Raw genomic sequence first — 25,560 nt, 5'->3', positions numbered from 1 at the left:
ATGTCCTATCTTTGCAGGCACACACCTGTAAAGCACAGACATGTGCATGCACCATAGGGAATGCAATGTTGCAAATACAAGCGTCTTTTGTGCGTGCGTATGCGCGCACAAAAACACGGTCGTGTGAAGCCACCCTTAAGGTACAAAACAGCCTGGTCCTTAAGGGGTTAATACCTGTAAAGAATCAAGTCATAGACTAGTCTTAGATTTCTTTGTCTGTCTCTGGTACAGCAGCTCAGGAGCCTCTCCGTGGAGTGTCCCGCAGTAGTCAGCTAGCACAGTAGTGGACCATTTGTCCCATTGTTGCGACATCTTGATGAAACGTTCGCCATGTTCATCACTGACTACAGTTGTCTGCAAAGAAATCCCGATGGGAATGAAGGAGGTGGATCTGTAGAGACGTACTGCAGCCAAGTTTCTGATGCTGCTTCGGCATGTTTTCTGCTGGTTACTTGTAGTTTTCTGCCCTAACATTCCTGAGAACATTTGTAGACACGAGGCGAAGAGCATTCCCTGCTTGTTTTGCATCACTCTGCAGCAAGTTGCTGAACTATTTTTGAAGAGCTCTTGAATCTGAGGACCCACAAAACCTCCCTCTAATCTTTGCCTCGCTAAGTCGAGGGAATTTTTCATGAAGGTATTGGAAAGCTGGTAAAGTCTGGTCGATGGCTTTCATGAAGTTCAAACCTAGTTTGGTGTGAAGGGGTGGTAGCAGGATTTTGTGAGCCTCGACCAGAGCTGGGTGCTGGATATTCTTCTCTCCAACTGCTACATTTTATTTGTGAGTCCATTCCGTCTGCAATCCCATTAAAAGGGCAACTACCTTCAAACACCACAGAGGTGCCGGCTGCACTTGTTATACTCAATGGAATTCAGTAACTGCTTTAATTTACCGTAACTGTAAGGATGTTGTTACAGTCCTGCTGGATACATTTACATGGTGAAACACACAAAATCAACTATATGAAATATCTTCCAAAACGAGAGCCAATAAAAAGTTTGCATGGTCATATCCGTGTTCAGCGCACCGAGATACTACAGATTAGGACCTTTTTAAATCAGTAACCATTCCAGTATTGACCAGTGTTACCTGACTTACAGTTCGTGAAAATGTCATTGTATGCAGAAGGGTTTCCACACACTTGCGTTCTTCTTAACTCTGCGATATCATTGTGTGCTTTTAACGTGATTGTCAATGGGACTTTCTAATGTTAAAGACTCATCGCACAAAAATCGCCGAGCACAAACGTGCGATGCGTTTTTAACATTAGGAAATCCCATTGACAATCGCGTTAAAAAAAACGCAGCAATATTGCAGCGTTAAAAAAATGCAAGTGGGTGTGAGCCCTAACTGTGATATATGCAATCTTCAGAATGTGCGGAGTAGAATAATGAAAGGGCCTCATAGCCAGCTGGGATCTAAGACTTCATCTTAGCCCAACGTTTCCATCCAAAATCATCTAAACTTGCAAGTAGTTTAATTGTTTAATGTAAATGAGCTGTTATAAACCGAGGGTGGTAACCTGTCCCGTCCTTTGGGTCATAGTTAATGTAGAGGATGGCTGTGTTGTAAGTAGGGGGGAACTATAGTGACCCGGAATGTCCTACAGGGTAGGTAGAGGGTTAATAAGTCCTAGGGACCTCACTATGAGCCCTTATGGGAACATTGGAGGCGCTCTTCAGGAGAAAAGCACTGTCTTTCCCTGCATAATGGGTTGAAAGTATTTTGCCTAGCAGCAGCACGCCCGTTGATTGGCTGCCTGCCGCTCTACCAGGGAAGGATTTAGCGGATTGGAGGACAGCGGGGAGCACGGCAAGACAGAGTGGTGCGGTAACAGAGCAGAGTTTTCCTTCAACCAGATCTCCTTGGTCAGAAGTCCAATGAAGAAAAGACACCCAGCACTCAAAATGGGAATAGGTGCCCTTCTACACAAATTGCCACGCGTATCGGCACTACATAATGTGCCTTTTTCAAGCATATGTGATGTAACTAACAAACAGACATATGGAAACGAGGGCTTGCTAGATGTGCTTCCAAAGGGAAACTAGAGCAATAAAGCTTAGTTGAAATCTGGAGCGCAAGTAGCGTTCCATTGAGAGGTCACATGATCTCTTTACGTAGGAGTGCGCTTAGCCCCTCCCCTGTAGATTGCGTCACAGTGCTCCAACGAGGCAATGTGATGGACGCTCAAACGTACGTGTATGGTTACTAATGTGGGTATATATCTGTTTGTTACATGTAACACGCTTGAAGAAGGCACATTACGTAGTGCCGATACACATGGCAATTTGTAATAAAGGAGTGCCTCAGCTGACGAAACGCTGTGTGTTACTGGCCGAAAAGGGCACCTATTCCTGTTTTGAGCGCGGAGTGTCTTTTCTTCATACCATTGGATTATTGAAAGGGCTCCTGGTTACCCATGGAGTCTACCCCCGACTCCAGACGTATCTCCGGTCCAGTCCAGGTAGTGGAAAAACGTTACTTCAATTTAATGCCAACGTGGATAAGGGGTGCAGGTGGGATTCCCCTAGGTAGGGTTAACCCATCATGCACCAGGTGAGTAAACATTTACCTCTACCACTTTTTTAAATAGAAAATTAGTGCGAGGCGCTTTTCTCATACTTCTTTCCTTGGTCAGAAGGAGCCTGAGCCAGGGCGGACCTTGTGTAAGTTGGATGGAAACCAGCCATCACAACCGTGAGTTTAACTTGTCCCTATACGCTCAGTGGGTCCACAGGTGAGCCGGCATTGTTCCCTTCATTACCCCATAAACAATCTCTCTGCCCGGCAGTCCTTCCCATTCTGCAAGAGAGGGTCAAAGTTTTTATGTATGCCCTTTATTATACACAAGGAGTCATTGAAGATTTTATTGCTTGCTGCCGGAAGAGTGTAATTATTGTACTCAGTCCAAAAGTTCCAGTAAACGGTGTGCCTTCGATTTTACTGAAGCTCTTTGGACTCGACTCCTCATTTCATCGCTATTTTGCAATTAAAGGACTGGCGTCACACCGAACCTACACCAAGTACAAACTACTCTTACCCAGAACTTTACTGCAATCCCACCTGCTGCTTGAGGCGCTACTCTGCCTAGAGTAGCAACCACCGTGACAAGGTCAGAGATGGTGCCCCCACTCCAGTTGTTCCCTTCCATCTCCTGCTCACGGCACATACTGTATCTGGGGTAAATAATACAAGACACATCATGATGCCATCATTACTTTATTATACTGATCATTCCCTTCCAGGCTTTGTGATTTTTAACAGTTGGTTGAGCTGTTAACAGGAACTCCGAAGATCTGAACTTCACAGAGCTGAAGATGGACACGTTTCCCAGGTAAGATGATATTTATATACTGGCCGATCATCCCATAACACCTGAAGGTTTGAGTAGAGCCAGTACTCATGTCCTTAATCTCGGCACATCTACAATGAGAATAAAAGCAAAGATCAAAGACTTCAAAAACATTCACTCCCAGCACTACAACCATTTGTGTAACAAATAATCTATCAAGGCAACTACTGCAGAGGAGATTTACAATTACAGGGGAAAGAAGACATAATACGACCTCCCTTTACACCCAACTACAACAATCTCTAGTACTTTTATATAGTTATGCTATTTGCACCCTAGTTTTGATGGTGACCCCATGATTACTGGTCATGCTCCAAGTTGCTTGGGCTCTCCAGATATTCTTCTGCAATTCCTCACCCAACACATAATCTAGCCTGCTTCATCTGCTTTACATCCTCCTTATTTGACCCCTAGACTAGATTTTTAACAATTCCTGCATGTAAACAGTAATGGGATAAGGTGATACAGATCTCAGGGGATTCAGTGATTGAGATACTGAAAAACATGTCCGGGATGTCTTGTAAAGGGAGTTTCAGCAAATAGAAGAGATTATGCCGTGCCTGACTTTGGCTCACCAGGGAAGATGTTGTACATATGCACATTACTGTAATGGAGTGATATTGGGAGATTTACCCATCTTTGCGTTTCAGCTACTGCCCCTGGTATCAGCCACCTTTCATCTGGGAACTTGGCTAGTTTAAATGCAGATGTTCAAGTATGGACCGGTACAGCGGAATTTTGATTTAATCTGCTCCTTTTTGGACTGACCAGGATGCCCTTTGTTCCATGGTAATGCAGTTAGTAAGTAACCGGAGATACCATTGTCCTCCTGTTCTCACAATACACATTCCGTAGACTGACTGTCTGAGACATTCAGCTACTGAGATTAGACAAAGAAGAATTAATAACTAGGATTGAATCGAATCATCTAAGATGTCTAGCCAGACACCAGTTATATTTTCAGAACTGGGAGGACACCAAGAACACAATGCATCTACTCCAGTTGTTGTGCAGTGGCCAGATCACATGGAATCACACCGCTGCTGGACTAATAATCCTTTACTCAGAGTGTTTCAGGTCTAATTGTTGATAAATTCATGCTATGAAATAAGGCAGCCATAGATTTCCTCCTGGAGCGCCTCCTGGGGAAATATGGTTGAAATACTATGTTGGGCTTTCATCCGGAAGATCTGTGCACATCTACTTAATTTCACAGTCCTCATTTAATTTCATTCTCAACTCGTGCTTTCATTACAGGGCATATCATCAATAAGATATAATAGATCATTTGTAAATCAACCCATAAGAAAAAGAACCCCAGAATTAAGTGATTGGCTCCAAAGTCACCATCAAATGAGGTTGTCTGCAATTGGAGCTTTGGTGTCCATTATTGTTTTATAACCATGGCCTACTGGAGGAGCCTCTGCTACTCTGCTTGGTCAGTGCAACCCTGATCCTATGGAAGAGATGTTTAAGATATACTGAGCAACCTCTCAGCCATTGGCCCCATCTTCCATAACTCCTGAAATAAGTACAAAAGAAGGAATAGAGGGTGTTGTGGGTATTAGAACACATTCTAGTTGCTTCAGATTCTTTTTGGCAGTACTTTTTGCATGTTCCTTTGTGCCCCAAGAATGACAACTGCTAAAGTTATTCTGAAATTGGAACACATGTAGCGTTCCACCACCAGGTCACATGATTCAGTATGTTCTAAGGAGGTTATATCTCCCCTTGAATGACGTCACGGGGCAGTGAGGGATGCCCGAGACGGACGCCTCATTGTGAGTAATTTAATTGTATATATATTAGCTTATGCTAAGTGCTGTATTATGCTTGAGAAAGGCATTATTGTCAAAATGCCGAAACACATCCCAATAAAGTGAAGATTCCTGGTACCTCCAGTGATTGCTTATCGCATAACATTACTTTGGTAATATCTCCCAGTCCCGAGAGCGCTAGGCTCTTTTATGGATTTGCTGACTGTAGTCTGGATGGACAACTCCACTCCAAGAGTAGCATGGCTTCATTTCACATGGACATTGGCTTGAAAGGAAGTGAAACTCACATTTAGAACTCACTTTGGAATTCTGTAAACCTAAAACAACATTCACCTTGGGTTATTATTTCCATTATTCTCAGGAAGGTTTCCAACAAGAATAAGGGCACCATTTATCCGCTCTCCACAGCAGTCCCCTCTGTTAGTGATAATTATGTGGGAGATCTTATGAGGTTCCAGTAGGTCCACCTTCCACCAGGCTGAGTCATCATTGTTAGTGCTGGAACATGAGCCGTGCTTATAATCTGGGTCCACGTTTCCGTCAATGGCATTGATAGCTCCGGCGAGATAGCCCCACTCAGGTATAAACAGTACAGATGACTGTGTGGCCCGGCCTCGGAGGGCAACATTCTTGTCTGTGGATCACATAAACAAAAAAAAAAAGAGAGAAAATCAGAGAAAATTTCAGTTCCAGCCTACTTTGGGGTTGTCCAGTTGTAAACTATAGATGGACTATGCATGCGCACTGGGCTAATTCTTGATCAAATGTGGTATTACACACATTCATTTCAATGGGATCTTGGCCTGCAGTACCAAACCTGACAACTGCATGAGAATAGAGCTGTCTGCCACCTGCAGGAATCAGCTCAGTGCATGAGTGCACCGACCCAGAGAACAGATGTTTAGCGTGGGTTCTGGACAGCTTACCCCCTCCAATATACTATTGATGGGCTATTTTGTGGATAGCCCAACTATAGTTTACAACTGAACAACCTCATTAATGGTAACTTTTATGTTTATGAATGTTGACTAAAAGGTGGTCATAAACAGGAGATAGTGGCCAACAGAAAAAGACGATTTTGGGCCACCATTGCTTGAATAAGTAACACAGGCTATTCATCCATGATGGGCGGTGGCAGACTAGTCTACCAAAGACCTGATCCATTCTGTTGGAAAATTTCAATTATCCATGGCCAAAGTTGGAAGTGTATTTGATGATCTGCAAAAACCTTGATGATCGTTTGCTATGCTGTTAAAATATAGAATGTGAAAGAAGTTAAACTGACCGGGCACCGCACCCCTGCTAATTTTCTTTCTACAATAGCCAGTCCCCACCTGTCTTCACTTCTGGATACACACACTGACACAATGCCAAAAGTCAGAGTCATGTCAGACTACTGCAACAGAACCAGTGACTAGCGTCATCACTCCCATGACCATTAGGATGTGGAGACCAGCCAATGGAGGAATGGGAACAGCCAGGAAGTGGCTAAGAATTACTTAGAGGTAAGAATTACTTCTATGTCATTACAGTACTGTAGACCTAGGATAACCCTCATTACTGTTGCTGGTGGGATCGTTTGTAAGTAGCATCGTGGCTGATACTTGTCTTTAATGTATGGTTAGCTTTACACTGCCTGTTAAATACTGTACCAACTGTACACCACTAACCAATCCCAACTATACACCGCCAAACAAACCCATCTGTAGACCACCAACCAATCCTAACTGTACAGTGCCAACCAAATCCCAACTGTACACCACTAACCAATCCCAACTATACACCACCAAACAAACCCACCTGTAGACCACCAACCAATCCTAACTGTACAGTGCCAACCAAATCCCAACTGTACACCACTAACCAATCCCAACTATACACTAAACAAACCCACCTGTAGACCACCAACCAATCCTACCTGTACACCACTAACCAATCCCAACTATACACCACCAAACAAACCCATCGGTAGACCACTAACCAATCCTAACTGTACACCACTAACCAATCCCAACTATGCACCACCAAACAAACTCATCTGTAGACCACTAACCAATCCCAACTGTACACCATCAAACTCATCTGTAGACTACCAACCAATCCTAACTGTACACCACACACACTCATCTGTAGACCACCAACCAATCCCAACTGTACACCACTAACCAATCCCAACTATACACCACCAAACCAACTAATCTGTAGACCACCAACCAATCCTAACTGTACACCACTAACTAATCCCAACTGTACACCACCAAACAAACCCATCTGTAGACCACCAACCAATTCTAACTGTACACCACTAACTAATCCCAACTGTACACCACTAACCAATCCCAACTATACACCACCAAACAAACCCATCGGTAGACCACTAACCAATCCTAACTGTACACCACTAACCAATCCCAACTATACACCAGCAGACAAACCCATCGGTAGACCACCAACCAATCCCAACTGTACACCACAAACCAATCCCAACTGTACACCACTAACCAATCCCAACTATACACCACCAAACAAACCCAACTGTACACCACTAATCAATCCTAACTGTACATTCCTAACCAATCCCAACTATGCACCACCAAACAAACTCATCTGTAGACCACCAACCAATCCTAACTGTGCACCACTAACCAATCCCAACTGTACACCATCAAACTCATCTGTAGACTACCAACCAATCCTAACTGTACACCACTAACCAATCCCAACTATACACCACCAAACCAACTAATCTGTAGACCACCAACCAATCCTAACTGTACACCACTAACTAATCCCAACTGTACACCACCAAACAAACCCATCTGTAGACCACCAACCAATTCTAACTGTACACCACTAACTAATGCCAACTGTACACCACTAACCAATCCCAACTATACACCACCAAACAAACTCACCTGTAGACCACTAACCAATCCTAACTGTACACCACTAACCAATCCCAAATGTACACCACCAAACAAACCCATCTGTAGACCACCAACGAATCCTAACTGTACACCACTAACTAATCCCAACTATACACCACTAACCAATCCCAACTATACACCACCAAACAAACTCACCTGTAGACCACTAACCAATCCTAACTGTACACCACTAACCAATCCCAAATGTACACCACCAAACAAACCCACCTGTAGACCACCAACCAATCCTAACTGTACACCACTAACCAATCCCAACTATACACCACCAAACAAACCCAACTGTAGATCACCAACCAATCCTAACTGTACACCACTAACCAATCCCTACTGTACACCACCAAACAAACTCATCTGTAGACTACCAACCAATTCTAACTGTACAGCCCTTACTAATCCCAACTGTACACCACCAAACAAACTCATCTGTAGACTACCAACCAATTCTAACTGTACACCACTAACTAATCCCAACTGTACACCACCAAACAAACTCATCTGTAGACTACCAACCAATTCTAACTGTACAGCCCTTACTAATCCCAACTGTACACCACCAAACAAACCCATCTGTAGACCACCAACCAATCCCAACTATACACCACCAAACAAACTCATCTGTAGACCACCAACCAATCCTAACTGTACACCACTAACCAATCCCAACTGTACACCACCAAACAAACCCAACTGTAGACTACCAACCAATCCCAACTGTACACCACTAACCAATCCCAACTGTACACCACCAAACAAACTCATCTGTAGACTACCAATCAATCCCAACTGTACACCACTAGCCAATCCCAACTGTACACCACTAACCAATACCAACTATACACCACCAAACAAACTCATCTGTAGACTACCAACCAATCCTAACTGTACACCACTAACCAATCCCAACTGTACACCACCAAGCAAACCCATCTGTAGACCACCAACCAATCCTAACTGTACACCACTAACTAATCCCAACTGTACACCACCAAACAAACCCATCTGTAGACCACCAACCAATCCTAACTAACAGAGTCATACATGGTTCAGATAGGCTTGATAAAAGCTTGATATATCCCGCGAATGTTGATACGATACTTTGACAATGTAAGTACTATAGCACCAGCCCAACTGTCTGTGATGCCTGAGGTTGAGGAACACAACGATCAAACATGTTGTATTTGAATCCTACTGCTGCTTTGTTTCTCTGGAGATAAGCAGAATTTGAGGTATCTTAGCTCTCTACTCTGTAAAAGACTCTGGCATTGACTCATAATCCCAGTGATTGTCACACGAGGTCTTGTTAAAAGGTCTGACATTGACCTGCAGCAATGCTGCCATCCAATAGGTGGTGCTATAGATGCTTTGTTCCATCTTTCAATTTGCATAAATTGAATGTAAGTAATGCTGCCATCTGCTGGCCGTAGTTTAAAAGGCTAAATAGCAACCCAAAAATATTCAGACCACTGCTTAACAAAACATGTTGATAAAACAGGATTAAAGAAGAGGATCTGCATGTTTAAGATTGGCGCTGCTTCTGTAAATAGAACAGACTTTTCTTTACTAATCGTGCAAATTGTTGAATCCACCCCCTTGTTTTCCTATTATGAGCCCTATAATTGGACTAATTAACTCACAGTTCTGAGCAGTAGTTCCGCTGAGCAGCCAGAAGAGAGTGATAGTGAGCAGAGAGTTCATATTGAGAGACGGAATGTGAGGAACCTAAAAACAATGCAGAGACTTACTAAGTGATAAAATTAAAACACAATGCAAACAAAAACGCTCATAACCTAAACATACTATAGGGGGCTCCACTTCAGGTAATCTTTTCATTAAACACGGTTCGCTGATGATAAAACAGATCACAGTATGTCTTGCCTCTGGGACTCCAGCAATCACCTGTAATGGGTGAGAGAAGCTGGCAGCAAGTGTTCAATTTCCCTGCAGCGCCCCCATAGGGTAAATGCAGTATTACACAGTTCTTGTTAACATCAGTAGGCTCTCCATGTACTGCGCAGACGTGTCGGGTCCTCCAGAGAGACACTCTTTGTAGCTAATCATGCTGATAATGAATATTAGACCTCGGGTTAACCCCTTCCTGCTGCAGACGTTTTTGCTTTTGTAATTTTCATTTTTTCTCCTTTCAAAAAAATCCTACCGTTTTTATTGTTCCGGTCACATATTGGTAGTTATTGATTTTTGCAGGTTTAGGGTGCATTCACACGAACGTATATCGGCTCGGTTTTCACGCCGAGCCGATATACGTTGTCCTCGTGTGCAGGGGGGGGGGAGGATGGAAGAGCCAGGGCCAGGAACTGAGCTCCCGCCCCCCTCTCTGCCTCCTCTCCGCCCCTCTGCACTATTTGCAATGAGAGGAGGCAGGACGGGGGTGGGGCTAAGGTCCGGGAATTAGCCCCGCCCCCGTCCCGCCTCTCCCTATTGCAAATAGTGCAGAGGGGCGGAGAGGAGGCAGAGAGGGGGCCGGGAGCTCAGTTCCCGCTCCTGGGCTCTTCCATCCTCCGCCCTCTGCACACGAGGACAAGGTATATCGGCTCGGCGTGAAAACCGATATACGTTCGTGTGAATGCACCCTCAAGTTGTATTTTTCAATGGTATTATTTAACCACTTAATGCTCAATGACCCCCAGTTACATCATGGCAGGTATGGCACGGGATTGGATGTCTTTAACAGCTGACATCCACCTGCAAGAGCCGCAATGAGCGCTCACACTGAAGGAGCATGTTAACCCTTTAAATGCCGCAGACAATTCTGACAACAGCATTTAAATGTACAAAATGGTCCCCTTTCCCTCCCCCACTTCGGTTGCCATGGCAGGTGTCCATCTGTTCGGCCCCAGCATTGCCATTGCAGATTGCCTGTTAAGTCATGCCTATGGGGTTGATAGACTCACTGTCAGACCACAGTATAATGTAATACTATGGTATTACATTATATTGCAGGAGTGATTGCAAGTTCAAGTTCTTAAAAACATTGAAAAATTAGGTTTAAAAAGTTATATTAATCATTAAAAAAGTACTAAAATTTTGATTAACCTTTCCTTTTCTTTATAATGAAAACATTTTTAAGAACTCCAAACGATTTGGAATCGCTGCATCCGTAAAAGTCTGATCTAACAAAGTAACGTATTATTTATCCTGCATGGAGAACGTCATCAGAATAAAGAAAATACAGAATGCCAGAATCACCCTTGTTTGGTGACACCGTCTCCATGAAACAAAATGTAACAGAAAGCAGTCAAAAAGTCATTCTGTAAAGTAGTACCAATAGAAACTACAAGACATCATCCAGAAAAAGAGTCCTCATACAGCTATCTCAACGGATAAAGCATGGCATTATGCTGTATAGACCTTCTGAAGTCCCGCTGCTGCCATGACACTCAGTTGGCTCTCTATATTCTCATTGCGGTGCAGCCATTCAGGGCCCCCGACTGCTGATTGGGGCATTTAAATACCAGTGTCAGAAGGGTTATCTCCAATAAGGGCTGTTGCAGGCGGGTGTCGACTGTTAAAGATGGCCAACAACCATAAAGAGTGAGCTTGGCGCTCGAGCCCCCACCATATACACCAGACATGTGCCATACATAGTTAAAGGGGTTGTAGAGGAATGTAACAAAATGGCGCATGTCCTTGCAGCCTCTGGCAACCTATCCTAGGTTAGGAAGATGAATGTGCAGATCGGAGAGGGAAGGGAGTGAAGCCATAGACAGGGGTGGAGCCTAACTCCAAACTCTTCAAAACTGTGTAGAATTATGCTCCACCACAACCGCAGATCTTCTCTATACACACAGTGGCCTGGCAGACAGCTCATCGCTGCATAATCTAAACAACGACTTTGACTACTGAGGACGTATGTTGAGGGGTCCTTGGCTTAGAAAAGTTGAGAAACAATGCTGTGGAGAGATTATAACATGCGGCAAAAGTCTGGACACACCCATTTAACTGGTTTAATACTGAGAAAATTGACTTCCAATGTGTTAAAGTATTAGGTGGTAAAAAAAGCTGGTAATTCAGCTTTTAAAATGGGAGTCATGTGATATATCAATCTTGGCTAGAACTTACTCAGAAACACAATAAAAGTGTCAGTTTTGCCCTATCTTTACATATTTAAGAGTTAAGTGAGGGCAAAGTTGGTAATTGCTTCTGACATCCAGGGATTTTTACGTTGCTGGAGCTCTTAACAGTGAGAAGCCCCTCCAGATGTTACAGGATACCATATTCCTATCTGAGCTCAATGAGAACAGCGAGAAAAGTAATTAACACAAGAGAGGACAGTATATGGCTGCAAATGGATCTAGATAAGTTGTGGGTTTGGGCAGAAAAGTGGCAGATAAGGTTTAACACTGATGAATATAGGGTAATGCACAGGGACAGGGACATACATGTCACCTTTACACACATAATCTTGGAGATTACACCTTTAATGGCTAAAAACAAGACATTATGTGATAGGGAGCTTTCAAACCTACCTAGGGTTCTTCAGGCTTTATGGAATAGATCTAAAGAGGTGTGTATATATATTATACTATCTGATATACCCGGCTTCACCCGAGTTAATTTGGTACTGGTGTTTATCTGGTGTTCACATGGAAAATCTTCTGAAGTCGTGGTTACTTTAGAGATACCGGAAAAAAAATATGTTCACCATTTTGCATAGTTCACTGCGTTACCCAGGAAACACCCCGGGGAGGTAACCATGCGACGTTTCCATTATATAAAATGACATCAGGAAGTGAGAGAATTAGATACCATACGTAAAATTTGGACACTAATTCTTTTGCACTTAGAATTGAATAATCGAGTTGGGACCCATTAACTTTTCCTATTTATGACATAATCAATACCCGTGCCAAATTTCAAGTTTCTAGGACATCGGGAAGTGAGAGATTTAGATTATGCACATAAAATTTCGACGCTAATTCTTTTGCACATAGAATTGAATAATCAAGTTGGGACCCATTAGCTTTTCCTATTAATGACATAATCAATGCTCGTGCCAAATTTCGAGTTTCTATGACACCGGGAAGTGAGGGAATTAGATTCTGTACGTAAAATTTGGACACTAATTCTTTTGCGCATAGAATTGAATAATCGAGTTGGGACCCATTAACTTTTCCTATTTATGACATAATCAATGCCCGTGCCAAATTTTAAGTTTCTATGACATTAGGAAGTGAGAGATTTAGATTATGTACTTTAAATTTCGACGCTAATTCTTTTGCGCTAGAATTGAATAATCGAGTTGGGACCCAATTACTTTTCCTATTTTGGAGATAATCTATGCTTGTGCCAAATTTAATGTTTCTACGACATCGGGAAGTTGGAGAACTTTTGGCGAGTCAGTCAGTGAGTCAGTGAGTCAGTGAGGGCTTTCAGCGAGTTAATTTGGTACTGGTGTTTATCTGGTGTTCACACGGAAAATCTTATGAAGTCGTGGTTACTTTAGAGATACCGGAAAAACATATGTTCACCATTTTGCATAGTTCTCTGCGTTACCCAGGAAACACCACGGGAGGTAACCATGCGACGTTTCCTTTATATAAAATGACATCAGGAAGTGAGAGAATTAGATTCCATACGTAAAATGTGGACGCTAATTCTTTTGCACTTAGAATTGAACAATCGAGGTGGGACGCATTAGCTTTTCCTATTTATGACATAATCAATGCTCGTGCCAAATTTCACATTTCTATGACACCGGAAAGTGAGAAAATTACATTCCGTACGTAAAATTTGGACGCTAATTCTTTTGCACATAGAATTGAATAATCGAGTTGGGACCCATTAGCTTTTCCTATTTATGACATAATCAGTGCTCGTGCCAAATTTCAAGTTTCTATGACATCGGGAAGTGAGAGAATTAGATTTCGTACGTAAAATTGTGGACGCTAATTCTTTTGCGCTTAGAATTGAATAATCGAGGTTGGACCCATTAGCTTTTCCTATTTATGACATAATCAATGCTTGTGCCAAATTTCACGTTTCTATGACACCGGAAAGGGAGAAAAATACATTCCGTATGTAAAATTTGGACGCTAATTCTTTTGCGCATAGAATTGAATAATGGAGTTGGGACCCATTAACTTTTCCTATTTATGACATATTCAATGCCCGTGCCAAAATTTAAGTTTCTATATGAGAAAAAATAGATTATACCTACACGATAATCGGGTTTCCAGGAGTCTCCACGACAGCACCAATTGAGATTCCCTCCTCCTGATAGGACAGGAACACACTGAGAGGTTAAAAGCTCCCCCCCTTCCCCACTTTCCTCAGTGGATTCTAACGAATTGCCGGGGTAGGAGCTCAATTTAAATTTCTTCCCTTAACCGGGGTTTTTTGTTGTTTTTTTTAAATTTTTTATTATTGTAAAATTATATTATATATATTTTTTTATATTATATTCTATAGTTTCTTTTCTATCAATTTAGGGGGGGGGAAGGTACGGGTGCTGTCATGGAGACTACTGGAAACCCGATTATCGGGTAGGTATAATCTATTTTTTCCCCAGTCGTCTCCACGACAGCACCAATTGAGACGTACCAACTAAAGTTTCCCTAGGGTGGGATTGCTGCCGAGAGGACTTTGCGGCCGAAGGCCATGTCCTCGTCCTGCTGCACTTTTACCCTATAGTGTTTAACTAACGTGTGGGGTTTCTTCCAGACTGCAGCTTTGCATATCTGCTTGACCGAGGCTGAGCTATGTTTGGCCCATGAGGATGCTACTGCCCTTGTAGAATGGGCTTTAAGAGCTAAAGGGATTTCCTTCCCGAGGGCCTTATAGGACTCTATGATGGCTAGGCGGATCCACCTGGCTATGGAGCTTTTTGCTGCTTTGCTCCCTTTATTTGGGCCACTGAACTGGACGAACAAGTTGTCGTTCGCCTCCAGTGGCTTGTTGCCTCTATGTAGCCTAGGACTGCTCTCCTAACGTCCAGGCAGCTTAGGGTTTTTTCTTCCTTGTTCTTAGGTTTACTAAAAAATGAGGGGATTATTATGTCTTGGGACCTATGAAAATGTGATACTACTTTTGGCATGAAGGCAGGGTCCGTTTTAAATACTAATTTGGTGTCCGAGATTTTCAGGAACGGGTGGCGAATGGACAAGGCCTGCAGCTCGCTAACCCGTCTTGCGGAGGTGATGGCTACTAAGAAAATGGTCTTGATAGTAAGCATTTTTATGGGTAGTCCTTCGATCGGCTCGAATGGTACCATTGTCATGGCCCTTAGAGCCCAATTAAGGTTCCAGTCTGGAAATAGATTTATGGGCCTAGGCCGTAATCTAGTTGCTGCTGCTAGGAACCTGTTGACCCATCTGTTGTCTGCGAACTTTGTGTCACATATGGCGCTAAGGGCTGCAAGCTGGACCTTCAGGGTGCTTGGAGAGAGGCCCATCTCTAGGCCCTCCTGCAAGAAGTCTAAGATTAGAGGGATGTCCGGGATAGAATCCCCGCGATCCCTTCCCTGTCTCCATGAGGAAAACCTTCTCCAAACTTTCTGGTAGATAAGGTGGGTCGTCTTTTTTCTGCTGGACATTAACGTTTCTACTACTCTCTCTGAGAATCCCTTCTCTTTTAGTGAGGATTCCTCAAGAGCCATGCTGTTAAGTGGAGTTTGTCTAGGCTCGGATGGTTCAGTGGCCCCTGCGATAGAAGATCTGTCCAGGTAGGGAAGGTGACTGGGTCCTGGACGCTTATTGTTGCTAGAAGACCGAACCAGCTTCTCTTGGGCCAGAAGGGGGTCACCAGGATTAGTGTGCATACCTGGGTTCTGAAATGTTGTAAGACTCTGGGGATCAACGGTATAGGAGGAAAGGCGTATGCCAGCCCCTCTCCCCAGTCTTGGCCTAGGGCGTCTACTGCTGTCGGCCGATCTCCCGGCCGGAGGGAGAAGAAGTTGCTTACTTTGGCATTTTCCCTGGTTGCGAACAGGTCCAATTGTGGGGTCCCCACCGGTTGATCAGGATTCTGAACGCCTCCAGGGAGAGAGACCATTCTCCTGGGTTTATTTGCCTCCTGCTCAGAAAGTCCGCTTTTTGGTTTAGCGTCCCCTTCAAGTGGGTTGCCGTGATCGGAAGGATCCGGCCCTCTGCCCAGTGAAAGATTTTCTATGCGATGTTTTGCAGGGCGGGAGATCTTGTGCCCCCTTGGTGTCGTATATGGGCGACTGCGGTGATATTGTCTGACAGTATCTTTATATGCCGGTTCCGTAGCGAGTTCCCTAACTGCTGTAGGACCTGCCATACGGCCTGTAATTTGATGACTGTTCTTCCGTCCTTTGAGGCCAGGGGCCCTGAAAGAACTGGTTCCCCACATGCGCTCCCTATCCCCAGGCGCTTGCGTCCGTTGTGATGTGAGTTGCTGGGTTTTGTAGCCAATGAACCCCTCTCCGCAGGTTCTCTGGGGATGTCCACCAACGCAGGGATGTTTTCACCATGCTTGGAATGTACATTCTTGTCCCTAGAGAGGACTGCCTCTTGTCCAACGTGGATAGGACTGAGGCTTGCAGAGCTCTGGTGTGAGTCTGGGCCCATGCCACTCCTGGAATGCATGGCGTCAAGCTTCCCAGGAGAGACATGGTTTCCTGAATTGTGCATAATCGTCTCCGTAGGAAGGTCTTGACTAACCGTCGGTTTTTTTGTATTTTTTATTCGGGTAGGCAGGAGCATTGCGATTCTGAGTTGAGCGTTATTCCCAGAAACGTCTTCTGCTTGTCGGGATCTAGGCTGGATTTTTCCCAGTTTATGATCCATCCTTAGGATTGGAGAAGTTCTAGCACTATCCCCAGGTGTTCCGTTAGGAGTTCTCTGGACTCTGCTATTATTAAAATATCGTCCAGGTAGGGTACTATTAGGACCGACTTCTTCCTCAGGTAGGCGGCTACCTCTGCCATAATTTTGGTGAAGATTCTGGGTGCTGAGGAGATCCCGAAGGGCAGGCATCTGAATTGATGGTGCTCTATTCCCTTGCCCATATCCACTGCGAACCTTAGGTATTTCCGGGACCCCTCGTGGATCGGTATGTGGAAATAAGCATCCTTTAAATCGATGGATGCCATGTAGGCTCCTTTGGGAATCAACTTTATCGTTGAGGCGATGGACTCCATCTTGAATTTTCTGTATGTGCTGCAGGTGTTCAGAGGCTTCAGGTTTACTATCATCCGCTGCTTCCCGCAGGGTTTTCTTACTAGGAAGAGCCTGGAATAATGGCCCTGGGTTTCCTCGTCTTGCGGTACGGGGGATATTGCGTTTAGTTGTTGCAGGTCCCGAACGCTTTGCCTTAGTAGGTGTAACTGTTGTTTGCAGCCTCCCGTGATAATGAATTTTCTTTTGGGGAGGGACACCAGCTCTATCCGGTATCCCTGCTGTAAGATCTTTGGGATCCATGGGCCTTCGCAAATCGCGGCCCATTGATCCCCAAGCTCCCCAGCCTTGCCCCTACGGGGATGGCGTCAGGGTCTCTGCTTTGGCTCCCCCTGGTGGGGGTTAAAGAGGATGTTCCTTCCTCTGCCCCCCTTGGGGTAACTCCAGCGGCCTGTCTTGCCCTTGCCTCGGTAGGCCTCGGGCTGTTGCACTGGGGTCCGGAAGAAGGTCTTCCCTCTCTGTGGCTTTTCTTCCGGGAATCCCTTCTTTTTGTTGGCCGCCTTCTCTAGGATCTTGTCTAAGTTTGGTCCGAACAAAAACTGGCCGTAGAACGGGAGGGCACATAGCATATTTTTTGAGGCTAGGTCGCCTGACCACGATTTCAGCCATAACACTCTTCTGGATGAGTTAGAGCGGGCTGTAGCTTTCGCCGAGAGTTTGACAGTTTTGGCCGTGGCGTCCGCTAGGAAATTTGTTGCCATACGCAAGATTGGAAGAGAATTTAGAATCTGTTCCCTCGGCGTCTTATTGGTTAGGTGTAGCTCCAGCTGTTTTAGCCATACCCCCAGAGTCCGCGCCACACAAGTGGCTGCGATCCCTGGCCTAAGTATGTTTGCCGCTGCCTCCCATGATTTCTTTAAAAGGCCCTCCGCCTTGCGATCCATGGGATCTTTTAACTGTGCGGCGTCCTCAAAGGGCAGGGTCATCCTCCTGGCTACTTTGGCCACCGGGACGTCTACCCTAGGTACTTCCTCCCAGCTTGCGCAGACTTCCTCCTCGAATGGGTACCTTCTTTTTACCCCTCTAGCGGAGAAGGAGCCTGCGTCTGGTTTCCTCCACTCTTTCTGGATTATTTTGGTGATATTCTTGTGGACAGGGAAGGTATGCTTGCACCTCTCCCCTAGTCCCCCGAATATCTCGTCTTGTAAAGTACGTGGCTCTCTGGGCTCTTCCATTTTTAGTGTAGCCCTGACTAACTTAATCAATTCCGTTAAATCGTCCTGATGGAATAAGTATCTTTTGTGGCCCTCATCATCTGAGGACTCCTCGGCCGCCTGTTCCTCTTGCTCCGACCCGATAGAACTCTCCGAGTCGGAAGGCTCGTCAGGAACATACGCCCTTTTCTGGCGTTTCGCTGGCAGTGCCAGCTGTGACGTTAGGGCTGATCTAACTTCCTCCTTCACCAGCTTCCTAACGTCCTCCATGAATCCCCCCGATTCCTCTCTGACTAGCCTAGCTACGCATGCCTTGCATAGGGGCCTCTGGTACGTAGCTGGCAGTCTCGTCCCGCATTCCACACATTTTCTGGGTTTTGTTCTGGGGGAATGTCTTTTTTATCCCCCTGACAAACAAAGCATTTTTGCGGGTAAATATGAAATTTTTCCATACACAACATACTGGATATTTGCATTGTATTTTTTGCCGCACTGGCTACTTACGGCCGCTGAGGCTGAGGTTTCAGCTGTCTCTGGGGCTGGAGCACTCATTTCTGTACCGATGCTGCAGAGACCCTGCGACCTGTAGTGCTGGCTGTTCTGGCTTCTCTCAGGTTCCTATGTTTTTTTACATTTTCGCGCTCCTGCGCTAAGCCCTGCCCACTCCGCTCCTGATGCAGACGCGATGATGTCATCGCGCTGGACACGTAACGCGGCGCCCCGCCCCCCACCGTCAAAGGGCTTCCTGGAGCGCCGCGCTGTAACTCCTGCAAGGAGGACGAGGGGGACTGAGGCTCCGGCTTTGTACCCCCATGGGCCGCTGCGGGAGGAACCTGGCCCGGGGGTTACCACCCCATGTGGTGTCCCGGGAGTCGTCTGGCTTGGAAGGGAGGACAGACTGACCCACTGCCCTCCGATCCGCCTGTAAGTAATCCTGGCTGGCTTCTCCACCAGCCCCTCTCAGAGATCCTGCCTCCTGGCAGGACAGGAAGACACTGAGAAAAGTGGGGAAGGGGGGGGAGCTTTTAACCTCTCAGTGTGTTCCTGTCCTATCAGGAGGAGGCAATCTCAATTGGTGCTGTCGTGGAGACGACTGGGGAAAATTACATTTCGTACGTAAAATTTGGACGCTAATTCTTTTGCGCATAGGATTGAATAATCGAGTTGGGACCCATTAGCTTTTCCTGTTTATGACATAATCAATGCTACTGCCAAATTTCGAGTTTCTATGACACCGGGAAGTGAGAGAATTAGATTCCATACGTAAAATTTGGACGCTAATTCTTTTGCGCATAGAATTGAATAATCGAGTTAGGAGGACCCATTAGCTTTTCCTATTTATGATATAATCAATGCTCATGCCTAATTTCACGGTTTTATGACACCGGAAAGTGAGAAAAATACATTCCCTAGTAAAATTTGGACGCTAATTCTTTTGTGCATAGAATTGAATAATGGAGTTGGGACCCATTAGCTTTTCCTATTTATGACATAATCAATGCTCGTGCCAAATGTCACGGTTCTATTTCGAGTTTCTATGACACCGGGAAGTGAGAGAATTAGATTCCGTACGTAAAATTTGGACGCTAATTCTTTTGCGCATAGAATTGAATAATCGAGTTAGGACCCATTAGCTTTTCCTATTTATGACATAATCAATGCTCTTGCCTAATTTCACGGTTTTATGACACCGGAAAGTGAGAAAAATACATTCCCTAGTAAAATTTGGACGCTAATTCTTTTGTGCATAGAATTGAATAATGGAGTTGGGACCCATTAGCTTTTCCTATTTATGACATAATAAATGCTCGTGCCAAATGTCACGGTTCTATGACACCAGAAAGTGAGAAAGTTACATACCGTACGTAAAATTTGGGCGCTAATTCTTTTGCGCATAGAATTGAATAATCGAGTTGGGACCCATTAGCTTTTCCTATTTATGACATAATCAATGCTCGTGCCAAATTTCACATTTCTATGACACCGGAAAGTGAGAAAATTACATTCCGTACGTAAAATTTGGACGCTAATTCTTTTGCGCATAGAATTGAATAATCGAGTTGGGACCCATTAGCTTTTCCTATGTATGACATAATCAATGCTCGTGCCAAATTTCACGTTTCTATGACACCGGAAAGTGAGAAAAATACATTCCGTACGTAAAATTTGGACGCTAATTCTTTTGCGCATAGAATTGAATAATCGAGTTGGGACCCATTAGCTTTTCCTATTGATGAGATAATCAATGCTCCTGCCAAATTTCGAGTTTCTATGACACCGGGAAGTGAGAAAATTAGATTCCATACGTAAAAATTGGACGCTAATTCTTTTGCGCATAGAATTGAACAATCAAGTTGGGACCCATTAACTTTTCCTATTTATGACATAATCAATGCTCGTGCCAAATTTCACGTTTCTATGACACCGGAAAGTGAGAAAATTACATTCCGTACGTAAAATTTCGATGCCAATTATTTTGCGCTAGAATTGAATAATCAAGTTGCGACCCATTAACTTTTCCTATTTATGACATAATCAATGCTCGTGCCAAATTTCGAGTTTCTATAACACCGGGAAGTGAGAGAATTAGATTCCGTACGTAAAATTTCAACGCCAATTCTTTTGCGCTAGAATTGAATAATCGAGTTGGGACCCAATTACTTTTCCTATTTTGGAGATAATCTATGCTTGTGCCAAATTTCATGTTTCTACGACATTGGGAAGTTGGAGAACTTTTGGCGAGTCAGTCAGTGAGTCAGTCAGTGAGTCAGTCAGTGAGTCAGTCAGTCAGTCAGTCAGTGAGTCAGTGAGTCAGTCAGTGAGTCAGTCAGTGAGTCAGTGAGTCAGTGAGTCAGTGAGTCAGTGAGTCAGTCAGTCAGTCAGTCAGTCAGTTTGTGAGGGCTTTCAGCTTTATATATATATATAGATATATTGATATTGTTGCAGCTGTTCTGGGGTTTTCGCTTTGCTTTGAGGCTGGACCAGGTTTTGACAGTGGTGCTGCCTTTCTTGGGGCTGAGGCGCATGGTGTTTGGATGAGTGATGTCAGTCCTCACCTGTCTCTGAGTGGCCCTGCCCTATATAAGCTATGCTAGAATGGACCTCAGTGCTGGTCAATTTCAGTTGCTTCCTGGATTGCGGCTGAGGAGCACAGCCTGCCACTGGAGCTCATCTTCCTTGCTGCAGATTGCTGCTACAGCTAAGAACCACTGCTGGTTATCATTTACTGTTCCCTTTTGTATCAAGGCTCCCTGGTAGGGATTTATTAGTGGCCTAGGTACGAGTGTGCGTCCACACCTGTCAGAAGGGATCAGCCCGCCGAGTAGGCAGGGCTTCATCCCAGGGTAGAGGTTTGCAGGGAAAGGATATCCCTTAGTTTTGTAATTACGTTGCACGGTCGTGCTTGTTTGCTATGTTACGCACAGTTGTGCTTATTCTTTTCTTTATAACTACCGAACGTCCGGTAAGGACACAACAGATTGACCAGCCCTTACTTACTCAGGGAGATTCTGTGTGTATATGATGAATCCCCTTGAGGTTTTGTCGCACCAGCTTGGAGCACTGGCTGCTGAGGTCGCAGAGGTAACACAGTGACAACATGCGCTACAGGTGCCCAGCAAGGAACCAAAGATTGAGCTACCTGATCATTTTTATGGTGATAGACAGAAATTTGTTTTTTTTCGGCATGCCTGTAAGCTCTATTTTTCACTGCATCCAGGGTCTTCGGGGGACTATGCCCAGAGGGTGGGCATTGTAATTTCCAAACTTCGGGGGCGCCATAGTTTGGGGTCAGTATGGAGATCTCTCCAATCATCTATTATACTCAGGACTGTAACAAGGGGCACTCTAATAACTATGTATAGATATATCAGGGGTCAGTATGGAGATCTCTCCTATCATCTATTATACCCAGGACTGTAACAAGGGAGCGCTTCAATAACTATGTGTAGATATATCAGGGGTCAGTATAGAGATCTCTCCCATCATCTATATATATGCAGGACTGTAACAAGGGGGCGCTCTAATAACTATGTATAGATATATCAGGGGTCAGTACAGAAATCTCTCCTATCATCTATTATACCCAGGACTGTAACAAGGGAGCGCTTCAATAACTATGTATAGATATATCAGGGGTCAGTACAGAGATCTCTCCCATCATCTATATATATGCAGGACTGTAACAAGGGGGCACTCTAATAACTATGTATAGATATATCAGGGGTCACCACAGAGATCTCTCCCATTATCTATTATACCCAGGACTGTAACAAGGAGGCGCTCCAATAACTATGTATAGATATATCAGGAGTCAGTACAGAGATCTCTCTCATCATCTATTTATACCCAGGACTGGAACAAGGGGGCGCTCTAATAACTATGTATAATATATCAGGGATCAGTTCAGAGATCTCTCCGATCATCTATTATACTCAGGACTGTAACAAGGGGGCGCTCCAATAACTATGTACAGATATATCAGGGGTCAGTACAGAGATCTCTCCCATCATCTATTATATCCAGGACTGTAACAAGGGGGCGCTCTAATAACTATGTATAGATATATCAGGGGTCAGTATGGAGATCTCTCCCATCATCTATTTATACCCAGGACTGTAACAAGGGGGCGCTCTAATAACCATGTACAGATATATCAGGGGACAATACAGAGATCTCTCCCATCATCTATTTATACCCAGGGCTGTAACAGGGGGCGCTCTAATAACCATGTATAGATATATCAGGGGACAATACAGAGATCTCTCCCATCATCTATTATATCCATTACTGTAACAAGGGGGCGCTCTAATAACTATGTATAGATATATCAGGGGACAATACAGAGATCTCTCCCATCTATTATATCCATTACTGTAACAAGGGGGCGCTCTAATAACTATGTATAGATATATCAGGGGACCATACAGAGATCTCTCCCATCATCTATTATATCCATTACTGTAACAAGGGGGCGCTCTAATAACTATGTATAGATATATCAGGGGACAATACAGAAATCTCTTCCATCATCTATTTATACCCAGGGCTGTAACAAGGGGGCGCTCTAATAACCATGTATAGATATATCAGGGGACAATACAGAGATCTCTCCCATCATCTATTATATCCATTACTGTAACAAGGGGGCGCTCTAATAACTATGTATAGATATATCAGGGGACAATACAGAGATCTCTCCCATCTATTATATCCATTACTGTAACAAGGGGGCGCTCTAATAACTATGTATAGATATATCAGGGGACCATACAGAGATCTCTCCCATCATCTATTATATCCATTACTGTAACAAGGGGGCGCTCTAATAACTATGTATAGATATATCAGGGGACAATACAGAAATCTCTTCCATCATCTATTTATACCCAGGGCTGTAACAAGGGGGCGCTCTAATAACATATATAGATATATCAGGGGTCAGTACAGAGATCTCTCCCATCATCTAATATACCCACGACTGTGGCTGTGTCAGGTGGGCATCCTCTACGTCTAGAGGATAGTAGGTTTCTACGCCGACAAAGAAGTGGGTTTCTTATTGTAAGAGCAGTGAGGCTGTGGAACTCCCTGCCTGAGGATGTGGTGATGGCGAATGCAATAAAAAAGTGTAAGAGGGGCCTGGACGTCTTTCTTGAGTGTTACAATATTACATTGTATCACTGATTACTCAGGAGGGTCGGTTTTCCGGGGATTATTCTGATTGCTAGATTGGGCTCAGGAAGGAATATTTTCCGCTATAAGGAGGAAAATTGGCTTCAACCTCACTGGGTTTTTTTACATTTTGGATCAACATGTGGGGAGGGGTTTGGGGGGTAATAGGCTGAACTGGATGGACATGTGTCTTCGTTCAGCCTAACATGCTATGTTACTCTGTTACTGCTAGACCGCTGCACTTTGCTGTGGCTGTACGTGGATGGCTGAATGTGCAGTTCCCCGGGCACTGGTTTGGGTGTAGAGGTCCGGTAGAAGGGCTACCAAGGTCACCGGACTTAAGAACTTTGGACTTTTATCTCTGGGGCCATTTAAAGGCTTTTGAATATGCAGTATGGTTTACATGAAGCAGGTATTCTTACAGGGCTGTGAAGAAATATCACCTGCAGTTCACAAAGACTGGCTTAAATGTTTAACCACATGCATCTCATAGAATGATGGGCACATCGAACACGTCATGTAAAGCACTTTGTAAAAATGTGCCCTCGCTTAACTACTAAACAAGTAAAGATGCGACATAACTGACACTTCCAGTGTGTTTGTGTAACATCTAGCCAAGACTGATATATTACACGACCCCCTTCCCATTTGAGAACCCTGAGCTGAATTAAATATGGCAGAGTTCAAAATCGCTATCTCTTCCACCAAAAAAATGCAGCCCCCTTCCAATGATTTGGAAGTCAATTATGTAATTTAGGCTGCCTGTCCACGGGCGATGATCTGCTTGCAATAAATCGCCCGCGGATCACGCTCTGTAAAGCTTTTCATAGGATTACTATGAAAAGCGCAGCACTGGCGTCCATGAGCGGAGAATCATAGCGATTCTCCACTTGCGGGATTTAAATCGCGGCATGCTGCGATTGTCGCGATTCTCCGCAGAGAGCCTATCTGTTAGATAGGTCTCTGAGATGAGCCTATCATTGCTCCCCCTTCCTCCTCTGTGGCAGAATATCTCTAGTGATATTCCGCCTCGGCCATGGACAGGGGGCCTTAAACGGGTGTATCCAGACTTTTGCATCCCACCTTAATATTAAAAGTTATCCACTAGAAGTCATGACCTTTCTAACATCAGACTTTATCTTGTTGGCTTTCGAGGCTGCAGACTGGCATTGAGTGCTTTCATTTATTGAGACTTCTACCTACATACAATAGAAGGTAAAGATACATTAGAGTCAATGATGCGACTTACCTGGATACTTCAGTGGAGGGGAGTCTTTGTGTTATGGAGGCTCTTAGTTCTTCTCTTATTGCACTTTTCTGTGACTGAAGTGCGGATTATATAGAGCGGTGAATGTTCATCTGCATATAAGCTCCGCCCCCTGATAATGATGAACGATTGTCCATGTCAGTTCCGTGTAATAATGCGACTGCCAAGAATGTGAGAAGGCGGGGATGGTTCTCACATGAAGCCGGTCTAGAATTAATTGCTCACCTTTTTTTCT

The 25,560-nt window shown here is 44.4% G+C and overlaps 1 protein-coding gene across 2 annotated transcripts; it reads right to left on the bottom strand.

Moving 5' to 3' along the window:
- Positions 1–3,217: 3,217 nt before the first annotated feature.
- Positions 3,218–25,396, bottom strand: LOC136619615 (fucolectin-4-like). 2 transcript variants are annotated; one of them, XM_066594420.1, is made up of 4 exons: positions 25,308–25,396; positions 9,714–9,798; positions 5,465–5,765; positions 3,218–3,424 (listed from the first exon to the last, which is right to left on the bottom strand). In XM_066594420.1, exons 2-4 carry the CDS (start codon positions 9,772–9,774, stop codon positions 3,259–3,261), a joined length of 528 nt encoding a protein of 175 aa, XP_066450517.1. In that variant the 5' UTR covers positions 9,775–9,798; positions 25,308–25,396; the 3' UTR covers positions 3,218–3,258. The 2 variants fall into 2 exon arrangements, with proteins under 2 accessions (XP_066450517.1, XP_066450516.1); XM_066594419.1 differs by lacking the exon at positions 25,308–25,396 and adding an exon at positions 9,877–10,110.
- Between the last annotated feature and the right edge of the window lie 164 nt (positions 25,397–25,560).

This window comes from Eleutherodactylus coqui, chromosome 1 (assembly GCF_035609145.1).
Source record: "Eleutherodactylus coqui strain aEleCoq1 chromosome 1, aEleCoq1.hap1, whole genome shotgun sequence".
NCBI lineage: Eukaryota > Metazoa > Chordata > Amphibia > Anura > Eleutherodactylidae > Eleutherodactylus > Eleutherodactylus coqui.
The sequence above is the reverse complement of the archived record's forward strand: the minus strand, read 5'-3'. Positions and strand labels throughout refer to the sequence as shown.